At 39.0% G+C, this 23947-nt stretch overlaps 2 protein-coding genes across 4 annotated transcripts; both read left to right on the forward strand.

Moving 5' to 3' along the window:
• Window positions 1–5131: 5131 nt before the first annotated feature.
• On the forward strand, window positions 5132–8520 carry LOC112185908 (probable disease resistance protein At5g66900). The gene is made up of 4 exons (XM_024322122.2): window positions 5132–5873; window positions 6800–7166; window positions 7316–7486; window positions 7998–8520. Exons 1-4 carry the CDS (start codon window positions 5132–5134, stop codon window positions 8518–8520), a joined length of 1803 nt encoding a protein of 600 aa, XP_024177890.2.
• On the forward strand, window positions 8412–13952 carry LOC112185909 (probable disease resistance protein At5g66900). 3 transcript variants are annotated; one of them, XM_040514953.1, is made up of 6 exons: window positions 8412–8531; window positions 10333–11034; window positions 11530–11930; window positions 12091–12452; window positions 12589–12794; window positions 12932–13952. In XM_040514953.1, the coding sequence occupies exons 2-6, from the start codon at window positions 10335–10337 to the stop codon at window positions 13762–13764; spliced, it is 2502 nt and encodes an 833-aa protein (XP_040370887.1). In that variant the 5' UTR covers window positions 8412–8531; window positions 10333–10334; the 3' UTR covers window positions 13765–13952. The 3 variants fall into 3 exon arrangements, with proteins under 3 accessions (XP_040370887.1, XP_040370886.1, XP_024180011.1); XM_040514952.1 differs by lacking the exon at window positions 8412–8531 and adding an exon at window positions 9212–9344; XM_024324243.2 differs by lacking the exon at window positions 8412–8531 and having other exon boundaries at window positions 10297–11034.
• Window positions 13953–23947: the final 9995 nt, after the last annotated feature.

A 23947-nucleotide genomic window follows, 5' to 3' on the forward strand; every position in this document is an offset into this window, starting at 1 on the left:
TGTTTCAACGAAGTCCGACTACATTGTTGTCCAAGAAATATGTCAAAAGTTGGGATCCCTGGAATCTGCAATCCCAAATGAAGATGATGCATTCAGCTGGCTGAAGGAATTTCTGGAGGAAACCTCACAAAATCCTTTGCTTCTCATCCAAGATGATGTTTGGTCTGAATCAGAATCCCTTCTTGAGACGTTTAATGAACTAAGTATACTATCAAATTTCAGTATCTTGGTGATATCAAGATCTTCATTTCCAAGTTTTGGTTCTCAATATCCTTTAGATGCATTGAATCACAAAGATGCAATGACTCTTTTTCGTCATTCAGCAATCCGGGGAGATAAGAGCTATAATGTTCCAGAAAATCTTCAGGACAAGGTGATTTCAGAGTCTTTAATGCACAATATATATGCTTATTTACAGTATCTAGCTACAAAAATATCCTATGATTATGCTTGCTGATACGCTAACACTAGCACGTAGCGACAAAATATCCTACATTTATGCTTGCTGATACACTTAAATAGAAATAAGAACAGAAGAAGATAGAATTTTTTAATTGACATAAATCTACCCAATTGGACTGCAGATAGTAAGGCGCTGGAAGGGATGTCCACTTGCCATTAAAGTGGTTGGAAAATCTCTGTGTGGAAAATTTACAGAGTCATGGCTTAAAAAATTAAGCGAGTGGTCTAAAGGTGCTTCTATTTTTGATACCGAGACTGAAGTGCTTCTTTGTGAAGATCCTAGAAGGAGCCTAGAGGGGGTGAATAGGCTCACAACCAATTTTTTTCATTCAAAACTTTCTCAGGGATTGCAACTGGGTGATCAATACTGAGTGCTGATATTGAACAGAATATATTGAACAATCAAGCAAACCAACTAAAGCATCAAAGAACACAAATTTTTATTAATGCAGTAAACACCATATCGAGGGAAAACATCTGCGTGGCCTTTAACTCTTGAAATACCAAAACCAATTCACTATAAAACCAAATTACAAGATTACAACACAGTGATTGCACTGAACTCGGCAACCATTCTAGACTGACTCACTAGACTGTTTGTACTTAACTCTTGCTAATTGTTTACACAAGTGAACAACTCAGAAATCTCAGCTATGAAACAAGCTATGAACGCAACAAGTTCTTCTTGGAGATTTCACCTTTGAAGTTTGCAATGCCCAAATGACCTCATGGGATGCAAGATATGATATGTATGAATGATTGAATGGTTTGTTGTTTTTCAAATTGTTTTCAACATGGAACAAGACACTTTGAAAAACAGAAAACCAAAGAGATAGAACTTTAAACAACAAAGGGATTGAAAACCCAAATATTTTCAATGACCGAAATGGAACAGAGAACCCATATATATAGAGGAAAGAGAGAAGGGACAGTTCACTCAAAGAACCCTTAATCTCAATTGGAGTAGGTAAACCCATATCCATAATTTCAGATTGCCCATGTAAACCCATGCTCCTAATTTCAATTGGGAAACCAATTCAAGAACCCAAAACACTCAAGCTCCATAATCAAAACTGACATAGGAAGGGAACCCATGAAAAACCATTGACTTTTTGAAAGAGATGCCATGTATGAGCTTACTTGAGCCATGATGAAGAGGGGTCTTCTTTTGATCTTCAAGTTTGAAGCTTGATCTTGGACAAGATAGCAAGATGAGATGGGATTGGGAACCACGACAACAAGGCAGCAAACTGAGATGAGGTTGCAAGTTGTAATTGAACTAATTCTTCAAACTTGGCCTTTGGCTTTCGAGAACAAGGCAGCCACACAAAAGAGAAGAAGAACCAAGTTGCAATTAAACTATTATGCCAAGATAGGGAAGCTGACAGCGAGGCAGCAAACTGATCTTCAAGTCTTCAAGTGAGGTTTTGACAGCAAGACAACCATAACAATTGTATTTAAACAATTATGGGCTTGGGCTTCTAACTCTCGGGTAGAAATGTTTTGTTAATGTGAGGAATGCCAAACATGATATACTAACACTTTGCCTCAAAAGTAGCTTAGATGCCTTGGATGAAAAATATCAAACTATCAAGGAATGCTTCTTGGACCTGGGTGCATTTCCTGAAGATCAATGAATCCCAGCTGTTGCTCTGATTGATATGTGAGCAGAGTTATATGGCATAGAAGAGGATTTTCTTTCCATTCAAAACCTCCAGGAGCTTTCCAGCCGAAGTCTGGCTAATCTTGTAGTCACAAGGTATGTATGCAACTTTGTCTCTCTTTTATGATAAATGTCATGCAATTTTATCCTAGCTGCTACTTATAATTTTTGTATTGTAATATGTTAGCTAGACATATCTCTCTAAGAAACTAAGTTTTGATCATTACTAGGAAGGAAAAGATGGAGGCGGATGGCTACTACAGTGAACACTTAGTCTCCCAGCATGATGTGCTCAGGGATCCAGCTGTCTTCCAAGCGAAATTAGATCCAAATAAAACGAGACTGATTTTAGACAAATGTGGAGACAAGGTACCCAAGAAGTTGACAGAACAGAAGCATCAATCCTTTCATACTCGCATCCATCTCCTCTGCTGGTATAACCAGAATCCTTCTCTTTAGTAAATACATGCACAAATTCAGCACAAGCACATGCAAATGGAGACACATGCACAGAACTTGACATAGCTTTCACATTCCAATGATTCCATTTCTCCCCACACTGACATGATATAACATATTTTTGCAGATGGAGTGTTCTCAACAGATATGCACAAAATTCAACTTTCAGATGTTGAGGTTCTAGTTTTGAATTTTCAAACAAAGAACTATACTACACCCAAATTTATGGCGGACATGGAAAACTTGAAGGTCCTAATAGTAACAAATAATTGTTCCTTACCAGCTGAATTGAGTAACTTTCAACTACTGGATTCCTTACCAAATCTGAAGAGAATCAGACGAGCGAATTTCAATTCCTTCCATAATCAAGAATCCCATACAGTTGAAGAGTCTAAAGAAGTTATCTTTATTCATGTGTAGCATCAGTCAAGCTTTCAGCAACTCTTCCTTCCAAATTTCATATGCATTTCCAAATTTAGAGGAACTGAACATTGACAGTGACTTGGTGGAATTGTCTGGTGATCTCAGTGATCTGATTGAGCTAAAGAAGCTCAGTATCACCCACTGTCACAAGCTATCTGCCTTGCCTGAAGTGATAGGAAATTTGATCAAATTGGAAGTCTTGAGGCTAAAGTCATGTTCAGACTTGGTAACATTTCCAGCCTCAATTAAGAACCTCGGAAAGTTGCAGTTTCTCGACATATCTGATTGCTTCAGCATCAAGGAGTTGCCTGAAGACATTGGTGAAATCAGCACTTTAAAAAAGATCAATATGAGACAGTGCTCTAGACTGCAAGATCTACCTGATTCAGTTTATGATCTCGAGCAACTAGAGGAAGTGATATTTGATGAGAAAACAAGAGACTTGTGGGAGCTTTTCCGGCTCAAAATAGAGATTAGGGTCCTCAAAGACGAATTCAACCTGGATTGGCTCTTGTAGTTTCAATCTTAAAGATGATTTTGTTAAATAAATGGTGGAGCAATGTCTGTGTGATTGTATGTTTCAATTTTATTTCCTAATTTTCTTCTCCTTTTCAGATTTTGGTTTTGGTTGTAAGTTGTAACAGCATGCCATTGTATGGCAAAAATAATGTTGAACAGCATTGCGGTTGTATGTTTTATGAAGAGTGATCAAATTTCTAACCTGCTACCGTCCTTTTCGATTTTTCTAACATTGCGGTTGTGTCACTTGTGTGTTTTATGAAGAGTAATCAAATTCTAAACTCCTCCTTTTTTATCTTTCATTACTAACCGCAAATGCCCCCATCATCAGCTTGATGAAGGATGTTCTAAAATCCAAATTACGCGGGGTCCCAGAATGGTTCCACATGTTAGCAACTCAGCAACATGTGGAACCATTCTGGTAAATGTCATGCAAATTACTCAGCAACATGTTAGCAACATGTTGCTCCTCCTTTTTTTTTATGATAAATGTCATGCAAATTACTCAGCAACTCCATTGAGCAAGGCTGTGCTTTCCTTCATGCAATGCAGAGCTAATGGGCTTTGGTCCCTCAGCCTGCATCTGGTCCTTTCCTTTTTGAAAAAGTTCAATATTCTCAATAAAGAAAGTCCTAAAAAAAAAAAAGGCTCCGAAAGTTTCAGTCTTGATACGTACCTTTCCTCAATACATGTTGGAGCAATCTCTGTGATCGTGTGTTTCAATTCTATTTCCCAATTTCCACCTACGTGTTGAATATGGTTTTGGTGTTTGTAACAGCATCTACGTGTTGAATATGGTTGTTCATGTTAGCTTGGACTGAACTGTGCCCGAGTTTTTGTTTGATATTTTTAGGGGTAATGGGCTTTGGTCACTCATCCTACATTTGGTCCCGTACTTCTTAACAGAGTTTCTTAATTTTCTAAGTACACCCAAAATTTTCTTCAGAGTTAGAAACATAACCAATTGATTTTAAATTATCAATTCTTCAAGGTGATGGCGTGTATCAGATATTGGTCCAAGTGATTTTGCGCGTGATCACTTCTTTAAAAAGGAATGGAAATTGAGAGGAGATAGACACATCTATTTCGTTTTGGTCGATGAAGATTGAGAAGAAAGATGCAAGGTGCTTCCACTCAATTTCACTATAGCAAATTTTGGTGGTGAGCATCGACCTGCAATTTGATAGGTGGGTTTATTACCCTTACGACATGTAACTATGTGTGAGTTACCTAGTAAGAGTGAGGCATTTGCTTGGTAGATTCGTAAATCTCTTAGTAATGTTAGTTTAATCAATGGAAGAAGTCATTGGGCTCCCAACACAGAAATTTTCATTCAGGATTCAGCTCTTATATATTCACCAACAGAGCTGGGCTTTCTGACTGCTTTTTGCTTTTCAAGTCTCTTCCTTATTGGTTCCTGGGTTCCTTATTGGTTACTGTAGGAGAGAACTGGATTTTCTTCTTGCGTTTTGTTTTTTAAGTTTCTTCCTCATTGATTCCTGGGTTCCATTGGATTCCAAATTCTATAGTGTCCCTCATTTTCTGATCACCCAATATACTCTTGGTCCTCTGGTTCAGGGTTCAGCTTCGACTTTACCATAAGAAATGGCCAATCCAGTGGATGTTTTCGCCGGGGCTGGTGGAGGATTACTATTCAATGTGCTCTATGATGGCCTCAAGGAGCTGACCACCAAGTATGTGCTGTTCAAACACGACCTCAAAAGCGTCAAATCCACACTCGAATCTCTGGAGCAAGTGGTTCAAGAGATAGCACGACTTAACGAGGATCTGGATCGCCTGGAGGAAGAACTAGCGAGCCTAAAAACCCAACTAGAGGAGGGCAAAGTGCTCGTTGCCAAGTGCGGCAAGGTTCGTGTGTGGAGCGTGTACAAGAAGTACAAATACTCCAAGAAACTTCTTGGATGGAATGACAGTCTTAAAGAACAGTTGGAGATGCTCAAAGTTCATGCAATAAGAGATGGGAAGGAGACCTTGACAACGGTGAAGAGAACAGAGAAGACTGTGAGTCAAATCAAATCGACCAGTTTCAGTATAAAGGAGGGAGTGGAGCAAATTGAGACCAACACTGCAAATCTACAGGTGGTGGTGAGCCGAGTGGAAGCGAGTGTTTCGAATATAGAGGCTGGGATAAAGCAGATGCAACAAATTGAAGCTTGGTGTGCGGTACCTGAACTTCCAACTCTTACAGTTGGATTGGATGGGCCTTTGAACGAACTGAAGATGAAGTTGTTCAACAATGGAGTGTCAATGGTTGTGCTGACCGCTCCCGGAGGATGTGGAAAAACCACTTTGGCAACAAAGTTCTGTCAAGATGAGCAAGTCCAAGGTAGTTCTTATTCCTATTCATATGTGATTGTGATGATGGTTATAAACAAATTGAAATACATTTTCTCTGTTTGATAGGTATTGTACTATTGTTACTTTGGAAGATTGACTGAGCATGAATTTGTTATAACTGTTAATAAATTGCTTCATTAGTTTACTACACTACAGATATCAGCTTAATTAGATATATTTGTTATCTCATTGTACAATTTCATTGACATCTGAGAAACAGTCTAACAGATTGCATATATGTCTTTTGGACAGAGAAATTCAAGAACAATATTTTTTTTGTCACTGTTTCCAAAACGCCAAACTTCCACCAAATTGTACAAGAGCTATACCGAAGCAAGGGTAACAAGGCACCTACTTTTAAAGATGACGAAAATGCACTCACGTGGCTGCAAAAATTTATGAGGGAAGAAGGACAAAACCCTTTACTGTTGGTCTTGGATGATGTTTGGTCTGGATCAGACTCTTTACTTGCAAAGTTTGAATTCGAAATGCAAGATTACAAAGTTTTAGTGACATCAAGATCTGAATTTCCAAGATATGGCTCTTATGCTTTACAGTCATTGGATTTTGACAATGCAATGGAACTCTTTCGTCATGCAGCATCCTTGGGAGAAAGAAGTTTGCATATTCGACCAGATATTTCAAGACAGGTGATTTCTAGTTGCAATGTACTACATATGTTTTATAAATATACGTACATGTAGGAGAATGCTAGATATTCCATATTAATCATGCATTGAAGCTTCCTTTACTAATCAAATAAAATTAAACCAGAGTCAACCGATATCAAGAATGCTTGATAGTTGTTTGATCAGTTTCTGAACCACAGTGATGATGATGACTTTGAGAAACTTATACATTGAGTCTGCAACTCAAATAATAAATTGTACTTCATCTTGGAGAATCCAATTGCAGGTAGTAGAGAGGGCTGTAAGGGATTTCCACTTGCTATAACAGTGGCCGGAAAATCACTTTGCGGACAGCCTATAGAGATTTGGCAGGAAAGACTCATCAAATGGTCCAAACATTCTTCGATTCTTGATTCGGAGACTGAATTGCTTCTTCGCCTCCAAACCAGTTTAGATGTCTCGAATAAGGAAATGAGTATGGTCAAAGAATGTTTCTTAGACCTAGGTTCATTTCCTGAAGATCAAAGAATCCCTGTTGCTGCCCTCATTGATATCTGGACTGAGTCTTACGATTCACTGGATCAAGACATTTTGTGTGTTGCAAACCTCCACCAGATCACCAACCGAAGTCTAGCTAATCTTGTAGTCACAAGGTATGCTGGCTTCCATGTTTGCCTTCAATGATGTTTTCTCTCTAATTTTTCCTTAATACTTATCATCAATTGCTGTTCATAATTTGTTATTGCGTTACATATATTCTTAAGAATCCCTTCTAAATAACTTAGTTTTGACTAAAAAACAGGAAGGACAAGCTGCAGGGGGATGGATACTACAGTGAACATTTTGTTACCCAGCATGATCTGCTTAGAGAGCTGGCTATCTATGAGACAAGACAAGAGGACCCCGGACATAGAGAAAGACTTATTATCAACATATCTAAAGACAATTTTCCCAAGTGGTGGAGCAAACAAAAGTATCAATGCATGAAGGCTCGCCTGTTATCTATCTCAACTGGTTGTCCCATCTTTCTCTCTTTAGCAATTATAAATTCGTGTGCGCGTGCATGCAGTAATGAACATGGATGCATGTTTGCACTTACATGCAGATATTTAAATACTGATTGACATTTAATTGTTCCACATACTAACATCATATAGCATGTTGTTTGCAGATGGAGAGTTTTCAACAAAATGGCACAACATGGAACTACCAGTAGCTTAGGTTCTAGTCTTGAATTTTCAGACCAAGAACTATGCATTACCCCAATTTGTGGAGAAAATAGTTAAGTTGAAGGTTCTGGTAGTCACAAATTATGGTATTGTACCTTCAGAATTAACAAATTTTGAAATACTGTGTACGTCATCAAATTTGAAGAGAATGAGATTAGAACGCATCTCAATTCCATCCATAGCCAAGCACCCCATGCAATTGAATGGTCTCCAGAAGATTTCTTTATTCATGTGTAAAATTGGTCAAGCTTTCAGCAATGGGTCAATCCAATTTTCACATGCATGGCCAAATCTAGTGGAAGTGAACATTGACTATTGCAATGATTTGGTGGCATTGCCTGCTGACACCAGTGATTTGATTCTTCTAGAGAAGCTCAGCATCACCAACTGTCATAAGCTACTTGCCTTGCCTGAAGATATTGGAAAGCTGGCCAAATTAGAATTGTTGAGGCTAAGGTCTTGTACAGGCTTAGCAAAGTTGCCGGGTTCGACTGGGAACCTCAAGAAGCTAAAATCTCTTGATATATCTTACTGCTTCAGCATTAAGGAATTGCCTGAAGACTTTGGTGAATTAAGCAGCTTAAGAGAGCTTAACATGAGAGACTGCTCAAGATTGCAAGAGCTGCCTCTATCAGTTTCAAATCTGGAGCATTTAAAAGTTATAGGTGATGATGAGACACAAAGTTTATGGCAACCCTTCTTACCTATCAAAGGCACACACATAGTAGTGGTCAAAGAGAATATCAACCTAAATTGGCTCCCCAAGTTTCAGTTTTGATAGCTGTATATGTATGGTTCCTTTTCCCCTCATTTCCCTCTGCTTTTTAGATTTAATCTTCTGCTTTTGCAACAAGCATCAGATATTTTGTGTGCATATATAATACCATTGTTGTGTTGGAATTTTCAGAATCAATGTGATAATACACAATATAATCCTTCATGTAACATTGTTTCTCTCCTTTCTCCTTTCTTTCGTTGTCTTCTTTATTTTCTTGGTTATGTTATCATATTGCATATAAAAAGAGTACAGCAGTGGATTAGGCATTGCTGGATGTGATGGCTGATCCGCTAGATGTTCCACTTTCCTTCCTATCCCCAAAAACCTAATCCATTTCTTAGCACCAACTGCAGCTCCAATCTTCAGTACTTGGGTCGCCAACTACTCATTGTAAAATTGCCCAGCAGACACGGTCCATGTCACCATAGGCAACCCAAGCAGAAATTCCTTCCAATGTGGAATTCCACCACAATGAGTCACAAACCCACCAACACTAGGATGATCAAGAATCAAAACCTGAGGAGCCCAACCTCTGATGATCAATCCCTTGCCTTCCATCCTCTCTTTAATCCTACAGGCAACTACTCATCTTTGCCTTCCCTCAACGCAAAAGAAGTCCTGCCCAGCAGCTTCTAGAGTCATTTCAATCTCCTTGAGCTGAATGGAATTGAATTTGGCCACACTCTCGAAACAGACATACACAACTGAATCTGGTTTCTTCGAATCAAGCCTTTTCAAAAACTCGTGCTCATCAATTGAGGCTTCTTTTCCTCTCTGCACTCTCTCTTCAGTTTCTCTATGCAGGAGACATTGGAGCTCTGTGTGTATGACTCATGATTTCCCTCCGTCATTTCCTTCTCCTTTTTAGATTTGGTTTTGTATTCTTGTAAATGCATAGTACGACAGTATAGCAATGTAGTAGGCACTTTCTTTCAGACATTTTATGAAATCAGTTCCCAGTTGTGAATTCCATGGAAAATTTTCAATATCTGAGCAGTTCAGTTTAATATCATGGGTGATTTGCTAGGTGATCTATAAAATCTATATCCTGGCGGGATCACGCCAATGTGTAGCTCTATCAAAACCCATGCTAGTGTTAGTTATTAGTATCATACAACAGCAGTAACATGTCCTCTGGTAATTAGTATTTTTGAATATTTGATTAAATTGTGAAGATTCCATCAAAATATCACTCTTCACATTTTTCAGTCATTTTTAAGGAGACTGGGAAGATGTCGATAAGATAGAGAGAGCTTATAATATGTGGTAGGTGGATTAATATTCCTCGCCACGAAAGATTGAAAGAGCGAGGAAGTTGCTTGCTCAAGCTTTTTACTTTAAGCTTTGGCTGGTTAAGCCTCAAGTTCCCTTTAGACCAAAAAGAAAAAAAAAAAAAAACATCAAGTCTCCCAATCTCCCATAGAGTCAAACCGCGTTTGCTTGCTTAAGTTTTAAGTCTCTATCTGGAAGTCAATGTTGAAGTCATTCAGAAATTTCTATGGAGCTTCCTCAATCCCAATGAATTATTAGTGTATATTATCATAGTGCCAAATTCCAGAGGCACTGAGTCGCAGACCAACGTTTAGTTCTTTTCTGATTAGAGAAGAACATCTAATATTCTTGCCTGTCTTGCATGATCAACAACTAACCAAGAAAAAAGAATAGCTTTGTATTGCTTTTTTGGGTCTCATATTTATTGTTTACATGGGTTCCAAATGAAATTCATGTTATTGGATTCCAAATTTTATTGGTCACAGTTTTTCTGATCATACCTGCCCTCTTTGTTTTATGTTTATCTGATATTGGTGTTAGGAATGGCCAATCCAGTGGATAAACTTTTCGATGAGCTGTACACAGTCTTTAAAGACCTCATCAAGAAGAATATTGAATTTAAAGGGCAACTTGAAGGCATCGAAGCCAAGCTAGAAGCTCTAAAGCCGGTGATCCCAGACATGGTGCAGAGTAATGAGGTATTAGATCGTTCAAGGAAGGAACTAAAAGGCTTAACAGGAGTTATGGAGTCTGGCATTAAGCTCATTGGCAAGTGCTCAAAAGTTCGGGAGTGGAAGGTCTTCAAGAAGTACAAATACGCCAACAAACTTATTGAATGGGAGAAAAGTCTAGAAAGTGAGTTAGTTATACTGAACGTGCTGACCGGCAGGGATGTGAAGGACATTGCAAGAGATGTGAAGGACATTGCAAGAGATGTGAAGGACATTGCAAGAGAGGAGAAGGAGAATGCAGGGGTTGCAAAGGAGACTGCAGATAGGTTGAAGATTATAGAGGAGAAATTGGACCGTATTGTGATACAAAATCAACCTGGGAAACCTAAAGCCTGGATGAGTACTGTAGTACCTGAACTTCCACGTTTTACAGTGGGATTGGACAAGCATTTGAAGGAATTAAAGATGAAGCTTCTTAAGGACGGGGGGTCAATGCTTGTAATAACAGCTCCTGGAGGGTCTGGCAAAACCACTTTGGCTAAAATGTTTTATCATGATCATGAAGTCAAAGGTATGATATGTTGATGCTATACTTTAATTCTTTTTGTTTCTTGAGAAGTGTTGGGACTAGGGGTAGTGGTGAGCTGAAATTTAACATGTATCATTTGATCTGCTAGTGGCATTTGATTCTGAAGATAGATATCATACACATTTAATAATTTGAATCCTGTAGTTGACAATAACTGAACTCACAAGCATCTAATCTAGGCTGTTAGAGAAATTTGAACTTTCTATGTAACTTCGTAATCAATCAAGCTACAAATATGGTAATAAGTTATTGCTTGAATATCACATTTGACTGAATTGAAAGCTACTCTCTTCATATTTGCATATGAGACTACTGCAATTGACATCTGTCAAGACAGATTAAGCGTTACTTCCTTATTCAAGACAGCCGTACTATTGGTATTTTGATACTTAGAAATAGTTCATCTCTTTCTTTTAAATTTGTAGACCAATCCAAATAATCTCTTGCTGACAGCTTTGTTTTTTTGTGTTTGGATAGATAAATTCACCAAGAACATCTTTGTTACTGTTTCAACAAAGTCCAACTATATTGTTGTCCAAGAACTATGTCAGAAGTTGGGATCCCAGGAATCTACATTCCCTAATGAAGATGGTGCATTCAGCTGGCTGAAAGAATTTCTGAAGGAAACCTCACAAATTCCTTTGTTTCTTATCCTGGATGATGTTTGGACTGAATCAGAATCCCTTCTTGAGAAGTTTAATGAACTGAGTATACAATCAAATTTCAGTATCTTGGTGACATCAAGATCTTCATTTCCAAGTTTTGGTTCTCAATATCCTTTAAATGCATTGAATCACAAAGATGCGATGACTCTTTTTCGGCATTCAGCAATCCGGGGAGATAAGGGATATAATGTTCCAGAAAATCTTCAGGACAAGGTGATTTCGTAGTCTGTAATGCACAATATATATGCTTAATTATTTACGGTATCTAGCTACAAAATATCCGACATTTATGCTTGCTGATACACTAAAACAGAAATAAGAACAGTAGATAGAATTTTTTTAAGTGACATGAATCTACACAATTGGACTGCAGATAGTTAGGCGCTGTAAGGGATGTCCACTTGCCATCAAAGTGGTCGGAAAATCTCTTTGTGGAAAATTTACAGAATCATGGCTCAAAAAATTAAGAGAATGGTCCAAAGGTGCTTCTATTTTTGATACCGAGACTGAAGTGTTTCTTTGCCTCAAAAGTAGCTTAGACGCCTTGGATGAAAAAGATCAAACTATCAAGGAATGCTTTTTGGACCTGGGTGCATTTCCTGAAGATCAAAGAATCCCAGCTGTTGCTCTGATTGATATGTGGGCAGAGTTATACGGCCTAGATGAAGATTTTCTTTCCATTCAATACCTCCAGGAGCTTTGCAGCCGAAGCCTGGCTAATCTTGTAGTCACAAGGTATGTATGCAACTTTGTCTCCCTTGTATAATATTGTCATGTAATTTTATCCTAGAAATCTTGTAGGCTACTTATAATTTTGTATTGTAATACGTTTGCTATGAACTCAAAGAAACTTAGTTTTGATTATTACTAGGAAGGAAAAGATGGAGGCGGATGGATACTACAGTGAACACTTTGTCTCCCAGCATGATGTGCTCAGGGATCTAGCTATCTTCCAAGCGAAATTAGATCCAAATAAAACGAGACTGATTTTACACAAATGTGGAGACAAAGTACCCAAGAAGTTGACAGAACAGAAGCATCAATCCTTTCAGACTCGCATATTATCCATCTCCTCTGGTTGTCCCATAATCATTCTCTTTAGTCAATACATGCACAAATGCATACAAGCACATGCAAATGGAGACACGCACAAAACTTAATAGCTTTCACATTCCATTTCTCCCACACTGACATGGTATAGCATATATTTGCAGATGGAGTCTTCTCAACAGATATGCACAAGATTCAACTTTCAGATGTTGAGGTTCTAGTTTTGAATTTTCAGTCAGAGAACCATGCTTTTCCCAAATTTGTGGAGGACATGAAAAACTTGAAGGTCCTAATAGTCACAAATAATGGTTCCTTGCCAGCTGAATTGAGTAACTTTGAACTACTGAAATCCTTGCCAAATCTGAAGAGAATCAGACTGGAGCGAATTTCAATTCCTTCCATAACCAAGAATTGCATACAGTTGAAGAGTGTAAAGAAGATCTCTTTATTCATGTGTAGCATCGGTCAAGCTTTCAGCAACTCTTCCTTCCAAATTTCATATGCATTTCCAAATATAGAGGAATTGAACATTGATTATTGCAGTGATTTGGTGGAATTGCCTGGTGATCTCAGTGATCTGATTGAGCTAAGGAAGCTCAGTATCACCCACTGTCATAAGCTATCTACCTTGCCTGAAGAGATAGGAAAGTTGATTAAATTGGTAGTGTTGAGGCTAAAGTCTTGTACGGACTTGGTAACATTTCCAGCCTCAATTAAGAACCTCAAAATGTTGCAGTTTCTCGACATATCTGATTGCTTCAGCGTCAAGGAGTTGCCTGACGACATTGGTGAAATCAGCACTTTAGAAAAGATCAATATGAGACATTGCTCTAGGCTGAAAGATCTACCTCCATCAGTTTCTGATCTCGAGCAACTAAATGAAGTGATATGTGATGAGGACACAAAAGAGTTATGGGAGATTTTCGGGCTCAAAATAGACATAAGGGTCCTCAAAGACGAATTCGACCTAGATTGGCTCTCAAAGTTCCAATCTTGAAAGATGCCTTTGTTAAATAAATGTTGGAGCAATGCCTGTGTGATTGTATGTTTCAATTTCATTTCCTAAGTTTCTTCTCCTTTACAGATTTTGGTTTTGGTTGTAAGTTGTAACAGCATGCCATTGTATGGCAAAAATAATGTTTACATTGCGGTTGTGTGTTTCATGAGAGTGATCAAATTTCTGAACTCCTACCCTCCTTTTCGATCTTTCATTACAAGCCGCAAATGCCTCCATCATCAACTTGATGAAGGATGTTCTAAATTAAGCAGGGTCCCAGAATGGTTCCTCATGTTAGCTTAGGCTAGCTCAGCAACTCCATTGAGCAAGACTCTGCTTTCTTTCATGCAATGCAGAGCCAATGGGCTTTTGTCCCTCAGCCTGCATTCTGGTCCTTTCCTTTTCAGAAAAGTTCTGCATTTTCCATAAAGAAAGTCCATAAGGGAAAAAGATATAAACAGTACCCGACCTATGGTCCACTAGTAACTTCAGTACCCAAGTTTTCAAAACTATCACAATGGTACCCAAAATATCCTGCCCGACCCAACTTTCATACCCGCCGTCCATGACGGCGTTAACTATCATGCCACGTGGCATTTTCTTAGGGGTAAAACCGACCCTTACCTCCACCATTCCCAGTATCACCATGGTTGCCATCTGCAAATCCAAACGCAGAGGAGACCAAGGCTAATCGGCAAGCATCTTTAGGGGAGGTTAGGGAAAGAATATAGGCTCAAATCCATTTTTCAATCACAACCCAAAGAAATCTTGTGTGTATGTTTCAAATGGAAAATTAGGAGGAAAAAATTTCTATTTTCAACGAGAGAGAGAGAGAGAGAGAGAGAGAGAGAGAGAGTTTAGGGAAATCGGTGAGCGATCACGGTGGTGGAATCGCTGGTTGAAGCCCCACAGCTGGCCAGACGAGCACACCAGGCCGAGCGCTGGTTCCAGCAGCCCCGCGTCTCCTCCTCTCCAGCCCAGCGTCCCCCCCCTGCCGCAACCCCTGCCGCGAAGACCCACAGCTGGCCAGACGAGCACACCAGGCCGAGCGCTGGTTCCAGCAGCCCCGCGTCTCCTCCTCTCCAGCCCAGCGTCCCCCCCCTGCCGCGAAGACCCACAGCTGGCCAGACGAGCACACCAGGCCGAGCACTGGTTCCAGCAGCCCCGCGTCTCCTCCTCTCCAGCCCAGTGTCCCCCCCTGCCGCGAAGCCCCCGCCAGACCAGCAGCCTCGCCTACCCCCCTCTGCGCGTACATCTCCCTCCGCGCTATTGCCCCAGCATCAGCAGCCCTGGGCCCGGGTCCTGCGCCTGCTCTTGCGCAGCCCACCCAGCGCAGCAAGCCTACAGCCTGCCCACCCTCGATCTACCAACAGTGGAAGGAAGAAGAAGAGAGAAAAGAAAAAAGGAAGAAGAGAGAAAGAGTGGAAAAAAAAAAATTGTGACCCAGCCCAAAGAAAAGAAAAAAAGAGAGAAAGATGGGTGATGCCTGATCAGATCCAAGAAATGAAGTTAATTTGCCCCAATTCTGGGTTTCATTCTTTTGGCAATGGTCCGGAGAAGATGATGACAGAGTTAGGAGGAAGAAGAAGATGAAGAGAGCTTGAGGAAGAAGAAGAAATTTAGTGAAATGACGAAAATACCCTTCAAAATTTGACAGTTGACTAACTCCGTAACGGCCAACAGTGTTTTAGGTACTAAAGTTGGGTCGGGGTCCGAACTTCAGGTACTATTGTGATAGTTTTGAAAATTTGGGTACTGAAGTTACTAGTGGGCCATAGGTTGAGTACTGTTTATATCTTTTTCCCAGTCCATAATGTTTTACTTTTTCATTTTATATTTGTCTGGGCGTAGGGAACAAATTGCATTAAGAAGGTCCATATTATGAGTTACATAAAAACAGATTGGACTGCAGCCCAAACAAACTAGATCCCGACTTTACCCCAACAAAATAATTGCTTGATTGAACGGTCAACTAGTGAGTTTCGTCGAAAAATTCCAGAGACGACTACTGGGCACGTTAATCTCCATTGATCTTTAGTTTAACACATTAAGTTTTTCAACATGTTAGGTATGATACTTGGAAATGATGGTCTTGGAGAATGATCTCTGTTTTGTTGTGAAATGCTGTTTGTGATGTTTAACAAAACTACCAAAAATTTTAGGGCAAATGTTATAAATAGTCATTGTGGTTTCAACTGATACTCAGAGACGTGTATTATAAATGGAATTAGTGAAATTTTTAAAGAAATTTATGAAATTTTAAAGTCTAGGTGTATTCAATATAGACTTTTAGCAGTGTGTGAAACTCTTGAACTATTTAATTAGAATTTTTAAAGACTTCATGAATTCTACCAAAATCTAGGGGTATTCACTTAGGACTTTTAAAAATAAATAAAAGTACAAAGGTTTAATCATTCATACTTATGGAATTGGAAAATCATGGATAATCATGGACTTTGTAGTGTTAATTATATGTACCAAATTCTAATAATTTTCCAACCTCCAAACTAAATATTTGAAAAAGTCTATCAAAGTTCCCTCTTAGAAAAAAAAAATTAAATAAATTAAAATTCTATCAAAGTTCTTCTTTCTACTCGCTAAGAGGTTGGCTCTTCATCATCTCTCTTTCTCAATTTTTTTGTCTTTTCTCTAATCTTTTATGATATTTAGATTTGTGAAACCCTAATAGCAATAAAAATGATTTATGAAACCCTAAAACTCAAATATGGTCTACCCCTAAAACATTGAACAGTGTTGCTATGACATTCTAAATTTGATCTTATTAATGATTCTCATCGATTTGAATTTATATTATGGTTCAAAGAAAGGTTGAACAATTGAATTTCAATTGATTGCTTATAGATCAAGACATTGACCAATAATATTGTTATGATATATGTTAATCGGCGAAAACATAGTTGATAAGAATAATTAACCATAAACATCAAGTGATCTATATTGTATCTTTATATTGTTGGGAGATTAGGAATGAGAACAAACTAGTTAGATAGAGTAACAATAATTCATTTAAGTCAATTTCCATTAGAAGATACTTGAGCATTGAAGAGGCAACGAGTTATTATCTTGTTTTGTGTTTGGGATGCATTTGTTTTGTTTTATATCTGTAGAAATCATTCATAATAAAGTATATAGATTTTCAAGAATCAAAAAAAGATTGTTGCTAGAATCAATGATTTAAAAAAATCAATAACAGTTTTTCAACTTTTTTAAAGAGTCTGTGAATTTTTTTAAAAATGAATCATTTAAAAGAAATTTGCACAAATCTAAATACAAATATACAATACACCCCTCTCAATATTAGCCAGTAGTTTGGACCCTAACCAATCTTGGTCCAAACTCCACAGTACAAACTGAAGGTGCGTCAGAGCCTTACAAATATAAATTTTTAAACATATATACACGAAGACTGTTGGATATACTGAAAGTGCATAGCATAAGACACGTGAAGACTTTTAGTAGCTCCAAGTTTGTTGAATCGATCCTGCAAATCTTTCCTGTTTTACTGGTTCATCCTTTTCTGGTTACAATAACTTTTCCTCGATCTCTACTATTTCTAGTACTTCACCCAGTAAGCTTACCCCCTTTATTGTTCCATCACTAGAATTGGCCATGGCCATTCACACAAGTCTGCTCTATATTCAATATAATTTTTATTATTGCTCGCTGCATTTATTTAATTTTTCGTCTGGTATTGCTTATGTTTGATTTGTTTTTATTATTCTCTCTGCTAGATAGTTTCGTAGTACTTGTATAAGTTTAGAATTAATAATAGTTCAGACTTTTTGCTTTCTGTTGTAATTTCTCTGAAGTTTAAGTAGAAAAGAATACTTTGATTTTAGGGTTTTCAATAATATTCTATTCATCCCACAAAGGGGTATATATACAAGGACAAGATGAGTGGTCTAACCCTAATAAGAAACAATCATTCCTATAATTACATGATAACCTAAATAAATAAGAATCATAATTACATAAGATTTACAGCTATTCTACACTCCCCCTCAAGTTGGTGCATAGATATCTATCATGCCCAACTTGTCAACTGAGCTGTCGAATATCTTCCTGGACACTCCTTTAGTAAGAACATCAGCTAACTGCTCTTCTGAGTTTACAAATGGAAAACGAATAACCTTTCTGTTAAGATTTTTTTTAATAAAATGACGGTCAACCTCCACATGCTTTGTCCTATCATGCTGAACTGGATTATGTGCAATCTCAATTGCAGCTTTATTATCACAATGCAAATCCATAGGTTGTCTAAGCTTGTAACCTAGATCTTTCAGGACATTACGAATCCATAACATTTCACAGACTCCATGTGCCATACCTCGAAATTCAGCTTCTGCACTTGATCTAGCCACAACTTTCTGTTTCTTGCTACTCCAAGTGACAAGGTTCCCTCCTACAAAAGTGAAGTACCCAGATGTAGAACGCCTGTTAGTTTTATCACCAGCCCAATCTGCATCTGTGTATCCCCCAACTTCCAATTCATCCTTTTTCTCAAACAGTAATCCTTTACCTGGCGCCATCTTCAAATACCTCAAAATCTGAAAAACTGCATCCATATGTTCTTCACTAGGACAATGCATAAACTGACTGACAACACTCACAGCATAAGCAATATCAGGTCTAGTATGTGAAAGATAAATCAGCCTTCCTACAAGACGTTGATACATTCCTTTATCAGTTGGAATTTGATCAAGATAAATGGCAAGTCTGTGATTCATCTCAATGGGTGTCTCAATTGGACTGCAGTCCAGCATCCCCGTTTCAGTAAGTAAGTCAAGAACATACTTCCTCTGTGACAGTGAAATTCCCTTCTTAGACCTCGCAACTTCAATACCCAGAAAATACTTCAGTTGCCCCAGATCCTTCATTTCAAACTCCTTTGACAGACACTTTTGTAACTCATTCATCTATTTCGGATCATCCCCTATAACAATCATGTCATCAACATACACAATAAGAGCTGTAATCTTACCATTCTTGCACTTGATAAACAAGGTATGGTCAGAATTGCTCTGTCTGTATCCAAAGGCTCTCATGGACTTTGAAAATCTCCCAAACCAGGCTCTTGGAGATTGCTTCAGGCCATACAAAGACTTCTTCAATTTACACACCTTGCCAACTTCACTTGGGTAATTCTTAACACCTGGGGGCACATCCATGTACACTTCTTCTTCCAAATTCCCATTAAGAAACGCATTCTTCACATCAAACTGGTGCAAGGGCCAATCTTTGTTTGCTGCAAGTGAGATTAGAATCCGAACAGTATTGATCTTTGCCACAGGTGCAAAAGTCTCCTCATAATCAATCCCATACCGTTGTGTGTATCCTTTGGCAACCAACCTCGCCTTGTATCTATTAATAGTTCCATCTGCATTAAGCTTCACAGTAAATACCCAACGACACCCTACAGTCTTCTTTCCAACCGGCATAGGTACTAATTCCCATGTTGCATTCTTTTGAAGAGCTTCCAATTCTTCCATCATCACCTTTGTCCATTTTGGATCCGTCAATGCATCCTGCACGTTACTAGGAATAGATACAGTAGATAATTGATCAATAACAAGTGCATGTGACCCAGAAATCCTATGGTTAGACAGAAAATTAGCTATATGGTATTTAGCTTTGGCTTTGATATCTGGTTCATATTGTTTCTTAGGAATTCCCTTGGTAACCCTTTGTGATTTCCTAGGTTCGACACTTTCTAACCCAGAAGATTCATTAAAGTTTAGGGGTACCTGAGGAGGATCATTCTGACCGGGATCTTCAGTTGGTGATGCAGAAGGGGGAATATCTTGTGTGTGAGCTTCAGATACGTCTTGATTTTGATTCAAACTATCCAGAAAAGTCGTCTCTTCTGTCTCGGAATTCACAACACTCTGTTCGGCAGTTACATTTTCTGTTTCGGAATTCACAACACTCTGTTCGGCAGTTGCATTTTCTGTTTTGGAATTCGCAACACTTCGTTCGGCAGTCGCATTGTCTATTTCGGAATTCACAATGCTCTGTTCGGCAACTGCATTTTCTATTTCCAAATTTCTACCCTCAAATGTATCCTCCAAATTTTCCAAGTCTTCAAAGACATCAAAATCAATAATAGAACGAGGATTCCCTTCACAACCTCTCTCCCCCTGAAGGGAAGACTGAGAAGCTCCCCTGAGTAATAAGGCTCGGATTCACGAAAAGCAACATCAAGAGAGACATGTAAAGTGCCAGTAAGGGGATCATAACATCGATAACCCTTCTGGAAGTCAGCATAACCAACAAAGATACACTTACGGGCACAGGGATCAAGCTTGTTGCGTTGAGGCTTGGGAATATGAACATAGGCTGTGCACCCAAACACCCGGGGCTCCAAATTAGGCATAGAAGGGATGGTCAAAAATGTATGAAGCTTCTGATGAGGGTTCTGAAACTCAATCACCCGTGAAGGAGTACGGTTGATAAGATATGCTGCAGATTTTACTGCTTCTCCCCAATAGGACCGAGGTACATTCATGCCAAATAAGGAAGCACGAACAACTTCCATCAACTGCCTGTTCTTCCGTTCTGCTAACCCATTCTATTGAGGAGTATAAGAATTGGAGGTTTGATGACGAATTCCATGTGACCGGCAAAACTCAATCATAGGGCCATTCACAAACTCTCCACCATTGTCAGACTGAAACACTCTGATGGATTGTTGATACTGAGTTGCCACCATTTTGTGAAATTCGATAAACATTCCAAATACATCACTCTTATTCTTCAGTAATGACACCCATGTCATGCGAGTGCAATCATCAATAAACGTTACAAAATACAGAGCTCCAGAAATAGAAGGAATCTTTGCAGGACCCCAGACATCAGAGTGAATTTTCATAAAAAGAACATGACTTTTATTAAGACTTGGTGAATATGAAATACAGTGGCTCTTGGCCAGTTCACAAATGTCCCAATGGAAATCCAAATCACTGACAACCGAAAACAAATGAGGTTGCAGATTCTTAAGATAACTAAAAGATAGATGACCTAAACGGCGATGCCATAACCATACTGCTTCCTTTGCATTCTCTACCCCATTAATCTGATTAGCTTGCCCCAAAAGATGCTTCTGGTTTTCTCCAGTCTCTGTCAGATCCAGGTAGTATAATTTTCCCCTTCTAACACCATAACCAAGAATCCGCCGAGTCAGAATGTCCTGAAACACACAGAAAGATGGATAGAAAGTCACAATACATGCAAGTGCTAAAATAATCTGACCAACAGATAGGAGATTATAAGCTAGTGAGGGAACAATTAGGACAAATTCAAGGGTTAAGGTATCAAATACAACAATAGAACCTTCTCCGGTGACCAGAGTTGGAGTACCATCAGCAGTAGAGACAATATTTTGAGAGGAACGTCTAAGGTTTTTCACAAGACTAGGGTCATTGGTCATATGATCAGATGCACCTGTATCAATTATCCATGTATTATTCAAAGTAGCCTTACCCTTCATACCTGACTGCGCTACATTAGCGGAGGCATTGTCGAGATGCTCTTCCTCTGTAGTAGCAATAGCCGCCTTGCCCGGATTCTTTCGCGGTTTCCTGGTGAAGTCCCACCAATCAGGGTAGCCAATCACTTCATAGCACCGCTCCTTGGTATGACCTACTTCCCCACAGACAACACATTTTTTGTTTGCGTATGGGTTTGGTTTGTCATGAGGACGGCGTGGAGAAGGACCTGAGAAGCTTGGAAGAGGACCTGGTCAGCGTTGAACGACCATAACAGAAGATTCGGTAGGTACCGAACGCCCCATAGCTTGTTTCTCTGATTGCACCTTGCGAATGTAAGCATAGCTCTACTCCAAGGAGAATTTAGGCTCCTTGCATAGGATTTCTCCACGCACCTGATCATACTCTGGGTCAAGTCCACTCAAAAACAAGTGAACACGCATCCGGGACATTGCTGAAGTTTCTTGAACGACAGCTGCAACATTATCATGTTGAGAGGCCACCCTTTGATCAATCTCCTGGAACATTGCCACTAACTCATTATAGTAGGTCGGAATGGGCCTTCCATTCTGCTTTGCTTCAAAACACTTTTTATTCAACTCAAAGATTCGGGTTTCATCAGAATCATCATAAAAGGTTTTCTCTACAGCTTCCCAAATATCTTTCGCAATAGGAAGACGAATATACCGGTTCATGAGAGAGGATTCCATGGAGTCAATTAGCCAACTTTTCACCTTTTCATTGTCCGTGGCCCAAGCTTCATACTCTGCAGAATTCATGGCGGGTTCAGCCTTTACTCCGGTCAGATAACCAACATTCCCTCGTGCTCCAATGCGCATTCTCATAAGAGGAGCCCATATGGTGTAGTTGGATTCATTCAAGACAACACTTGTGGGGAAAGCAGAGTTGTCTTGTTGGGTGGTGTAGTGGTAATGGATGATCGGTGAGGATGACACCATTGTCTTCTCGGGATTTGACTGTTCGCCTTCAATTGGAGGTCCGGCCATTGAGGAATTTGGGGTTTGCTTGTTTTTTTTTTTTTTTTTTTTTTTTTTTTTTTTTTTTTTTTTTTTTTTTTTTCAGGTTTGGTTTTTCTAAGGTTTCAAAAAATTCAGGGTGGCTTGATTTTAATGGTGGTGGTACGCAGCAGTTTGTGGTGTGCTTTGGGATTCAGGATTCAAAGGATGCAGGCAAGTTCAAAGGATTGAACCTGCTCTGATACCAAGTAGAAAAGAATACTTTGATTTTAGGGTTTTCAATAATATTCTATTCATCCCTAAAAGGGATTGTCTTCTCGGGATTTGACTGTTCGCCTTCAATTGGAGGTCCGGCCATTGAGGAATTTGGGGTTTGCTTGTTTTTTTTTTTTTTTTTTTTTTTTTTTTTTTTTTTTTTTTTTTTTTTTTTTTTTTCAGGTTTGGTTTTTCTAAGGTTTCAAAAAATTCAGGGTGGCTTGATTTTAATGGTGGTGGTACGCAGCAGTTTGTGGTGTGCTTTGGGATTCAGGATTCAAAGGATGCAGGCAAGTTCAAAGGATTGAACCTGCTCTGATACCAAGTAGAAAAGAATACTTTGATTTTAGGGTTTTCAATAATATTCTATTCATCCCTAAAAGGGGTATATATACAAGGACAAGAGGAGTAGTCTAACCCTAATAGGAAACAATCATTCCTATAATTACATGATAACCTAAATAAATAAGAATCATAATTACATAGATTTACAGCTATTCTACAGTTTAAACTAGCAGAACTATCGAAAACATTAAGAACTTGCACCTGCTCGGCTGCTCCACCACCGCCAACAATAAAGTTAGGGTCAATCAATTACCTTTCAATAAACGTATTCCCCCACTCCACCGGGCACGCTATTCTAGCTCCACTGATATTTAATGTATCATGTTATGTCTTTCAACACGTTAGATATGAAATTTCATGGAAACGGTCGGTGATGGCTTATTTGATCTGTTATGTTTTGTGAACTTTTGTGTGTGTTTAGTCCAAGCAAGTACCACATTTTTGATTTTTCATGCTTCATTTTCACTTGTCTTGTTGCAAAGGCTCGGAGAATGGCTGCTGCGCTTGCTAGCGGCGCAGTGTTAGGTACAGTATTTTCAGAGGTGTGCAAGGGCGTTCAGATACTGATCAGAACGTCTATGCATTTTAAAGACCTTGCCTAAGGCACCAAATTGAAGCTAGAATGCTTACCACCACTGATCAAGCAGATTGAATAAAAAAAACATGGAACTTGATCTCTCGAACCAGCGTACAGAAAAACTTAAAATGGAACTCGTCGAGGGCCTAGAGCTTGACCGACATTGTTCTAAGGTTGGTCCATTGGAAATCTCCAAAAAGTGGAATTACACCAGTGGATGGTTCACTTAAGAACTGGTTGGATATATATACTCATGTTGGATGGACTGAGAGATGTGAAGGAGACCTTGCAATCGGTAAGGACAATGATTAAAATGATGCTGGGCCTGCTGGCCATGTTTATTGTTGCTCCGGGGGTTCAAACAACTACCATTGTTATAATAAGAGGAAGCCTAACCCGGCGTGCCAAATAAGCACAACGAAATAAAACTTTGGAACGAAGCAATAAGGAACAATAAGTAATGGAGATTGGTGCCTTGGGAGGTTTTAGTTTATTCGTCCCTTGTACTCGTTTCATCCTTTATT

The sequence above is a fragment of the Rosa chinensis genome, chromosome 2, assembly GCF_002994745.2.
Source record: "Rosa chinensis cultivar Old Blush chromosome 2, RchiOBHm-V2, whole genome shotgun sequence".
In the NCBI taxonomy this organism is placed as follows: domain Eukaryota; kingdom Viridiplantae; phylum Streptophyta; class Magnoliopsida; order Rosales; family Rosaceae; genus Rosa; species Rosa chinensis.